Raw genomic sequence first — 9,048 nt, 5'->3', positions numbered from 1 at the left:
GTTTATCACAGCATAGAAATTCTGATATATCCTTCATGAGGGGACTGCTCAGACTTAAGACGCAGTAACTTGCAAACCCTAGAGGTCCACTTGCCCACAAGTATAGGAACGGTTTTACCCAATGGGACAGGCACGGCCTGCCACCTAGGGGCCTCTCTCGGAATTTAGGGTTGTTTCCACTAGACGTCAGCATTTTGCTGACCTGTGTCTACACTCCTTTGCCCAGCTTCCACAACCTTTGAGGCCAGGCACATGATGATCTGAGACTAGGATTGTTCCTGCCAAACAAGTGGAAAAACACCACAGTGACAGAGTGGAGTTGGTTACAAAAGGAACACAGCAGGGGCCTGAATGCCTGCAGCCTGTTCCTTAGTTGTGCAGGGTTTGCTTGGTTGGAGCGCCCCCGTGTGGCTCATGTTGGCATTTCCTGTAGCACTGAGCCAGGTGGCCTACTGCTCCCATCTAGAAGAAGCCTCTGTGTCAGCTTTCTGACTGTGACTGTAGACACTAGAGGCTACAGAGATCATACACTGCCCTGCACAGGGGGCCTGGCTCACACTGAAGACCAGGGAATTATATAAGACAGGCTTGTAAGAACATACACCCAAGTGTGATGTAAATCTCTCCTACCACCCTGCTGAACAGACAGGTCTCACAATCTCATGCTGTTGGTGAGTTGGCTCTTGTGTGGACTCTCTCCACTGGGCATGCTAGTCTTTCTGAACAACAGACATGCTTGTTGTGGGAGAGAGGCTCAGCTTTGAGGGCCCAGCCTACAGGGCCTCCCAGAGTGAAAAGATGTGGGGGAGATGAACACAAGGCCAACACACAACACAGGTGCTGAGCCAGATGCAGTGGGCGCTCATGAGGAGGAGCATGTGCCCAGGAGACCGCGCTCACTGGCTATACAGGACTTCTCCTTGCTGTAGGTGGAAAGAGAGCTAGCCTCTACCACTCTGGGGCATTTGTTGCATCTCCACATGGGATGTGTCCACAGCTCCCATCCCTGCCTCCATTACTTCCTGGCCCCTATGCTCAGCAATAGATTCCGCCATGTTCCCTGGTTAGTTCTAGGCTCTGCCCCATCCATGGCAGGTCAGGTGACCTCACCAGGACCCCTTACAAGGAGACCACTGCACAGTCCTGGATGGTGGAATGTCTCTGCTGAACAGGCCATACTGGAGCCAAACACCTCACTGCAGCCTGTAGGTAGCTCTGGGTGTGAGGACCTGGATCTGTGCCCTTCCCCACGCTGGGCAAGCTTCATCCCTTAGAGGAAGCTGAAATCTGCTGCAGCAAGCCCCTTGTCCCAAGAGATACACACACCCTGACAGCATCTGCCCAATTCCCAGAGAGCCCCAGAGTGTCTCTGGGAAACCTGTTCTCAGTCACCTCCTCCCCACGAGGGTCTGGATGTGGCCCAGAGGGGACCAAGCTCTTTTGATTTGCAACAGGGCCTGGGACCAACAGGGTCATCCTGTCATGGGTATCTGTTCAAAACACACAGTATAGCTAGGGTTGTTGTCCCAGCTATTCAGAAGGCTGAGTCAGTGGGGCCACCATTTTAACCCCTGGGATGCATAATGAGTTCTGGGCAACTTAATGAGAGAGAGAGAGAGAGAGAGAGAGAGAGAGAGAGAGAGAGAGAGAGAGAGAGAGAGAGAGAGAGAGAGAGAACTAACAAAGGTTAGGGTAATAGCTCAGGGGGAGAGAGTTTTCCTCCAATGTTCCAGGCCCTGGGTTCAATCCATGTTATGTGTGTAGTGGATGGAAAGTTCTAACCCACACTGTAGCTGCTCTGCCATCTTCCATGGGGACTGGGCAGGATGGGGCACCTATGTCTGAGGGAAGAGCTTCCTGTCTGTAGAGATGGGGAAGAAGATGCCCTGTGTTCATTTGAGCTTTGGGGACATCGCTGCACTGGGGAAGGAAGTTCCCACTATGTGTGGGGTCCAGCCACAGGCACAGATGGATTCACAGATGGGATAAGAAGCTTCTGCCTCAGAAGTTCTGCTAGCACCTGGGTGGGGCTGGAATGCACTAGCCATTCTTCTCAGAGGACACTGGCATCTGATTTAGCATGAGCAGAGAAAGTGAGGATCTTACAACTGTGGGCTACATCCAGAAATAGATACAGGACGCCCCCAGCCCGTTACCCACTGACACTCAGCCACTCCAGGCTCTTCTGGCAGGGGAGACCTCATTCACATCTCAAAGGGTACATTTATTCAAGCAAAACTAGCAGGCTGCTAAACAGTGTGGGAAGGAGGGCTGTCCCCAGTGACTAGATATTGCCACCTACCTGCAGGCCATTGTACCGTGGCTGCCTTCTGAGGTGCATAGACCACTGGGTGCATCTTCTCTTCTCCTTCTCTCCTGGCACAGGCTCTGGATGAGGCCATCTTCAGCTACTCTTACCACCTGCCCTTGCTGCCTGCAGTTCTCAGGTTAGATCCACCTGCTGAGGGTCTTCCAGGTCAGGAGGGCCACGTCTCCACCATGTCTGGGTTGTGCTTTGATCCACATTCTTCAAGGCCAGACCTCTGCATATTCATCTAGTATGCCCCCCTGGCCTCTCCTCTGGTCTTCCTTCTGTGCTCCTGGCCAGCAGACTGGAATAGGATTCTAGCCATTGTGTCTGGGGGTAGTGTAGGAGGTCAGTGTGGAGTGGGGGGAGTCATAACTCTCATCTGCCCTCACAGAGACACCAGTGTAACAGAACAAGGTTGGGCATGGGATCTGTCCATCAGCAAGTGTTCAGGACCACAGTGAGTGACTTTAGTGTGACACCAGGATGTCACAGGGAATCCTCCTAGGTCAGCACTGTGACCACAGCCTTCATCTTGCCATAGGGGCAAGTCTGGGCAGTTCCGAGATCTTCTTCCAAGAGCATTGATGGTCACTATGGGAACAAGGGGATGTGTCCAGTGTGGGCTCCAGCACAGGAGCAGTTCTTACCCCTGCATGGCAGGGAACACTACACATTGCTGTGATTGGGATAAAGTCTGCTTTCTGGACTGAAGGTCACCAGGACTCTGTAGCCAAGGCTAGGCCTCTCCTAGAGAAGCGCTAGTCAGCAAGACAAGTTCTAGTCCTGGCTCACCCCAAGTGGACAGTGACAGCAGCTCACAGTGCTTTTACCCTCATCCTCCACAGGGCAGGGAACAGACCCCAAACCCTCCAGAGTCTTCAGTGTTGATACTCAGTTTCCCATGCTTTCTCTGGCACCTGCTGCTCTCTGGTCCTGTTAGAGGACAAAGGTCCACTTCTTCAGAGGGCTAGAAGAAAGACACAAGCATGAGACTCAGGGGATGAAGAAGGATAGCAAATATAACTGCTGGTCCCCTGAAAAAGATCTCTCTGTACCTTCTAAATAGCAGAACCAGGGGACTGAGATAAGCTGCGCCCCAAGTGTCCCACATGTCCCAAGTGTCCCCATCTCTGAGTAGAAAGTAGTGACCAAGCATGGCGTCTGGCCTTTGTGTGCAAACAGAGCATGACTCTACACATTAGTACCATTTCTGTGATTGTAGGTGACCCAGTGACTTGGGGACATGGAACTTGAGCTACAGAGGACACAGAAAACTCATAAAGCCACCTTCTGCTGCCTAGTGGATACTGACTTCTGAAGTAGGTACTGGTCCTGAGCATGCCACAAACCCTCTTGTGGACCCAGTGCCTGGAGAAGGGATTTTGGTTTCTGAAAGGGAGGTAACTTTTCAAGGAGCCTTCTGGAAGAGCCAGGAGTGGCCTTTCTGTTTCTCTGAGGGCAAACAGGCAGCTGCTGGGAGGCAGGGACCACTATTGTCTCCCAACACCATGAAATGTAGCCACTGACGTACTCACCAGTTCAGTGTGCCAAGAACAGCTATGACCAGAGAATGAAAGCTAGGGAGAAAAACAAGAACAAAAATAAAAACTGAAAAGGAAAGGGGAGGATGGAGAAACACAAGGAGAGAGAAAGAAAAATAAGAGTTTGTAGTGTGTCTATAAAGAAACAAGCCATGATCATAGACAGAGAGGGACCGTGGCCAGCTGGGAGGAGCAGGCAAGAACAATACATTTAAGGGGCTTTGTGAGAACCCTAAGCTTAGGGTGGCAATGCTACCCCAGATAACATTGGGGGACTAGTTGTGGGCTCCACACACCCACACAGCATGCCAAGCTTCCCAGCACCAGGATCTATGGAGAGAGTCACTGAGCCGAGGATAACAGTGGAACAGGAAGACCCTTCCAGTACCCAGCACATACAAGTGCCCTAGTTTTGGTAGTAGGTCCTTTAAAAACAACAAAATATGCCAAAACATTGAATAGACTCGAAGTATTGGTTAGGTTTGGGGTAGGGGGCAGACTAACTTGGAGAAAAACCAAGCAATTACATTCAGCCATTCAACAAAATTAGAAAACCCAGGCAGCAAACTTAATGTTGCTCTTGTGTTAATTCAAACATGTACCCTTGGGTTAAGTCACAAGCATACAGTCTGGGGAAGACTTTGCCACCTTAGGGGTTTGCGTTTATTTGACAGGCAAGTAGCCCATCGAGAAGCTAGCATGTTGGCCTAGCCTTGAGCCACCTAGCAGCCCCCAATTTGCCACTTCTCTCTAAAGAGTGGAAGTCTTTTCCCAGGGCTCCACCTTTGGTGGGACTAATGTCCTCGGACCATCAGGTCGGAGTTACAGTGTTAGAAACTCAGGTGAACAGTAAGACTGTCTTCTCCTGGCCTGGCTGGGCACCCAGTGTGCATGTTGAGTGTTTGCCCATGTGGCCTGGAGTTTTGCAGGCAGTCCCTGTTGGGACCCTGTTTCAAAGCATATTCCTGCTTGACTTTGGGGTACTATCTTCATGGTAGACCTGGGAATTTAAGTGAGATCTGCTGGACAATAGCTACAGAATGCCACACAGATGGCAGTCTGTCACTGCTAAGGCTGGCTGAAATACCTCCAGGCCATGGTTGAGGCTGGTGAGGAGGTGGTCTAGAGGCTACCTTGCCCAAGCTCTGCCTCCTGTTCTCCCCAGAAGTAACAAGGCAGACAAGTGGGTCCCACTGACCACTTCCTGCATCTTGTCACTTTGATGAGATCTGCCCATGGGTAGGAACAATCATAGAACTCAGGAAAGCACCTGATTTCAGAAACCTGGGAACTAGCCCCAAACCACACAGGATATAGAAAAGAAAGCACAGCATTCTGCAAGGGGTAGGGGTCTCTAGGCACAAATGTCAACTTGGTTTGGGGAGTGCTGAATCTGTTGATACCAGTGGACAGAGAGACTTTGCACCACAGGCTGCAGAGCCAGGGTCCAGAGAAAGCACCTGAGTAGGCACCCCAGCATCTCTGGTCCTGTAGACACTACTTGAGGATCAGGGGCAAAAGGTCCCCATGCCCTGAGAGCCACTCTTGGGGAGCATGACCTATCTTTCAGGAACCTGATCTTCAGACAGCCAAGCATGATGAACCTGGAGGACTAAACCCATCTGCACCACCCACAGCACCAGCATGGAGAAGGACCCTAGGTCACTGGTCCAACATATGGATCCAGAGGGGAAACTGGGGCAGTGCAAAGGCTACAGGACTAGGCTGTGTGAGGGTTCCTGGCTCTGGCCCAGTGTACCCACAGCTCCAATGGGCCCCTTTCTGTTCATTCCCACTCTGCTTTTCATGGGCTACCATGCAGGCCAGGTCTCAGCGGCAAGGCTTGAACTTGTAGATGCCAGGCAAGCCCAACTCCCACCCTCCAGCTGCACCCTCCCCCATTCGTTAGTTTTACCTTTTCTTCCAGCTCCTTTATTTGTCTCTTCTGGGTTTCTATTCTTTCTTCTAACTCTTTTATTCTCTGCAACAGTAAGAGAAGGAAGATATTCAATAATCAGAGGACTGAGGTACCAGCCATAAAAGGGTCAAGATTTCCCCTCACATGTTTGGTGGACAATAGCCCACAAAGCAGATACTGTGTTGGTCCAGCCTTGAGCCACTTTGTGGTCCCCAGCTCACCACTTCTCTTCAAAGACAGTGAGAATCCTTCCCCACTTCTCCTTTGATGAGACCAATGTCCTCTGACTATAATGTTCAAGCGGAAGAGCAAGGAATTGGCCTACGTCCTTCCCAGGGCCATTATACAGAGCAACAGGCAACCAGCAGGCAGAGCTACCAACTAGAACTGTCCTTCTGCAGCTGAGGCCTGACCTTGGAAGCAGCTGAGAACCAATGACATCCCATTGACAGAACAAGACGGACGGGGTGACCTCCCTAACCCTGACTACCCTGGAGCCCAAAGTGGCCATAGTGGGCCCATGTGTAAAGGAGTGTAGGCACATCTTAGGGGTTGATAAGTCCTGTCCGATGGCCTACTGACTGTCATGGGAAGGTAGCATCCAGTCTGGTAGCTTATCTAAATCTGCAGTCTGAGCTTTTTCGTGTTTTGGATCATCTGGCCTGTGTGTCCATGGAAGCTGCTTTCAGGCCAACCCACAGGCAGAGACTGTGACTCATAAACAACGGGGCTGGGTAATGGCTGCTTAGCTGCTGCCCACAGACAACACTCTTACCACCAGGGGACAATGCCCTGTAGGAGTCCTGGAAGCCAGGAGTCCATGGAGAGCTACCACTCAAAGGCTTTAGCAACACAACCAGAGCTAGTTAGGGAGGGACATGGACTGAGTATGAATGGGAGTGGTCATTGGAGGACACGGCTGTCGGTCAGTCGTGTGGCCCCCACGAAGCTGGGTCTTGGGAAGTCCACCCCCGCCCCCGCCCTCCCACCCCCGCCTCCGCCATCAGCACCTGCTGCGCAACCTGCAGCAGTTCCATGCGCTCCCTCAGGATCTGTGCGTCACGCTCCCGCAGCTCGCTCATGACCTGGCGTCTCCACTGCTCCACTGCCACCCTGAGCGTCTCACGCTCTTCTTCTGACAGCAGCTCAGCCACTTTGGCCCCGGCTTCCTGCTGCAGGGCATCATACAACATGGCTTCCAGCTCCAGGATGTGCTGGGGACAGGAGACAGGCATCAGCCCTCCCCCTCCTTCAGGCGTAGGCCCACCCTCTCCAGGGCAGGCAGCCTCCTGGGGAGGAAGTGTGCTCAGTGGTCTCTGGGGAAAGGGCCTGGAGTGTCACAGACACCCTACTTCCTATCCAGCAGGCACCCTAGAAGAGCTGGGGGTCAAACAGCAGCCAGGGCTCCCTGCTGAGGTCCTGGTACCACAGTGCCCTTGTGCTGTTGCCTCAGCAGCTACTCAGAGGGAATGGAACTTTAGGGATCTCAGAAAGCACTCTTTCACTGTTTGTTTGGGGCTGGGGAGGGAACCCAGAGCCTCAGACATGTCAGGCAACAACTCTATCAGTGAGGTCAGACTCAGATCCTGAGTGCCAGCCTTTTATAACAAGTGTGGTTGCACATGGCTTAGAGTAAACGCTGCAGGTTTCACACACTCCTGCTAGTGAGAACTTTAATCTGGACTTTGTTTATGGATAAGGATATGCCAGAGGATGAACCTAGGTCACCAGAGGAACTGTCTCTTCCTTCGGTTAGCCTATAGTTTACCTACCATGTGTGAACTTTTATTCCTTAAATAGGGACATTCCCTTTAGATTATGACCCCCCCCAAGGATGACAAGATATATAGAACAGGCTAAACTTCCATTTCTCCAAGTTTCAGATGAACAAAAGGAGGGTCTCCAATAGAATGAGATTCCCTGTGAACACTCCGTTGTCTCCAATTAAATCCTAAATGTACTATATGCTCATCAATGTCCTATCAACTAATTTAATGCATCTGTATTAGTTCTCAGTGTGTCTAAATGCCTGTATCCATGCGAGTCCTCATGTGCTTACACTCTTGAAGTGTTTGCTGAATGGGCAGAAACACGTCCTCAGAAGTCAGACTGAGAAAGGCAGAGAGAGACTCCACACTGAGTCATGGTACCTCCTAAAAGTTTTGAGCCTGGCCACACAGGCCTTTGAGATGTTCACTGGGATGGGTAAGAAGGTAGATGTCTGCCACTCAGCTTGCTCACCTTGTGAGCTTGGTCCAGTGCCTGCTTCCTGTAGTCCAACTCCTCATCCAGGTAGCCTTTCTGCTTGCTGAACAGCTCCTGAAACACAGGGGGCCAGGCCTTGGCCTCAGGCGAATGTTCAGACCTGGTAACATGGGTTTCAGGGGAACTCCTGGAGATTCCACTGACCTTCTCGCTCTCCAGGTCTACCATTTTCCGCTGTAGAGCTGACTCTGTCTCTTCAATCCTCTGGAGCCACTGGGCACAAACACAATGAACAGGTGATAGTGTCTGCTAGCACCTCCCCTGTGAAGTCAATGTCAACCCTCTCCCACCCAACTCCAAGGAGAGAGCCTGGAAGAAGATCAAAGGAGGCCTGACTAAGGAAGGGGAGTTAGGGTTGGGCTGGTATTGTGGGCTCCACCTAGATCCAGGACCCACTACCCATGCCACCTGTCATTCAGGATGTCTGCCACTCCTTCCTTCCCAGGTTTGGGGAGTAGCAGGAATAAGTGCATCTTAGAACTCTGCTAGGAAGGGTTGGGTGGCCTGTTTCCCAAAATCTTTGTTTACCAGGATCCCCTTTTCCTGAATGGCTGGAGGTCTAAGGGTGGCCCACTAAGCAAGTCTGGACTGGGGGCAGGACCAGGATGAGGCTGGGGGGCTAAACAGAATTAGATCAGGGAACCAAGGAACACTGTCAGTTTTACAGACTCAACTCAGCTTCCAACCCCCGGGAGGAGGCAGAGGTGAAGCCAGCAGTGAGAGTCTGTGGGAGGAGGTAGAGGTGAGAGTCTGCATTGGGGCAGTGTCTGTGGAGGAGGTAGAGGTGGGGTAGTGTCTGTGGGAGGGGGTGGTGATGGGAGATGTCATTCTGCATATGTTTCTTATACTGGTTAATGAATAAAACACTGTTGGCCAATAGGAAAGTAAGATAGGCGGGACTAGGAGACAAGGAGGAAAGAGGAAGTAGTAAGGAGAGCCAAGATGGAGAGTCTGGAGAAGGAAGAACCGCCAGCCGCCTCTCCCTGGTAAGACCAGGTGGAAATACATAGAAA

The 9,048-nt window shown here is 51.6% G+C and overlaps 1 protein-coding gene across 24 annotated transcripts in view; it reads right to left on the bottom strand.

Moving 5' to 3' along the window:
- Positions 1–2,385: 2,385 nt before the first annotated feature.
- The window catches only part of Jakmip3 (Janus kinase and microtubule interacting protein 3), a 100,240-nt gene continuing 93,577 nt past the window's right edge, over positions 2,386–9,048 (bottom strand). For 14 of the 24 annotated variants that reach the window (XM_051193247.1, XM_051193246.1, XM_051193249.1 and 11 more), the window contains 6 exons: positions 8,180–8,248; positions 8,012–8,089; positions 6,781–6,984; positions 5,768–5,833; positions 3,847–3,888; positions 2,386–3,278 (listed from right to left, as the gene is read on the bottom strand). In XM_051193247.1, the coding sequence (XP_051049204.1) occupies positions 3,144–3,278; positions 3,847–3,888; positions 5,768–5,833; positions 6,781–6,984; positions 8,012–8,089; positions 8,180–8,248 (594 nt within the window). In that variant the 3' untranslated portion in view covers positions 2,386–3,143. Of the gene's footprint in view, positions 3,279–3,846; positions 3,920–5,767; positions 5,834–6,780; positions 6,985–8,011; positions 8,090–8,179; positions 8,249–9,048 lie in introns of all 24 variants that reach the window. The other 10 variants (XM_051193254.1, XM_051193256.1, XM_051193255.1 and 7 more) reach the window with 1 other exon arrangement.

Source organism: Phodopus roborovskii, unplaced genomic scaffold (assembly GCF_943737965.1).
Source record: "Phodopus roborovskii unplaced genomic scaffold, PHOROB, whole genome shotgun sequence".
In the NCBI taxonomy this organism is placed as follows: Eukaryota; Metazoa; Chordata; class Mammalia; order Rodentia; family Cricetidae; genus Phodopus; species Phodopus roborovskii.
This window is presented reverse-complemented; position numbering and strand designations above follow the sequence as displayed.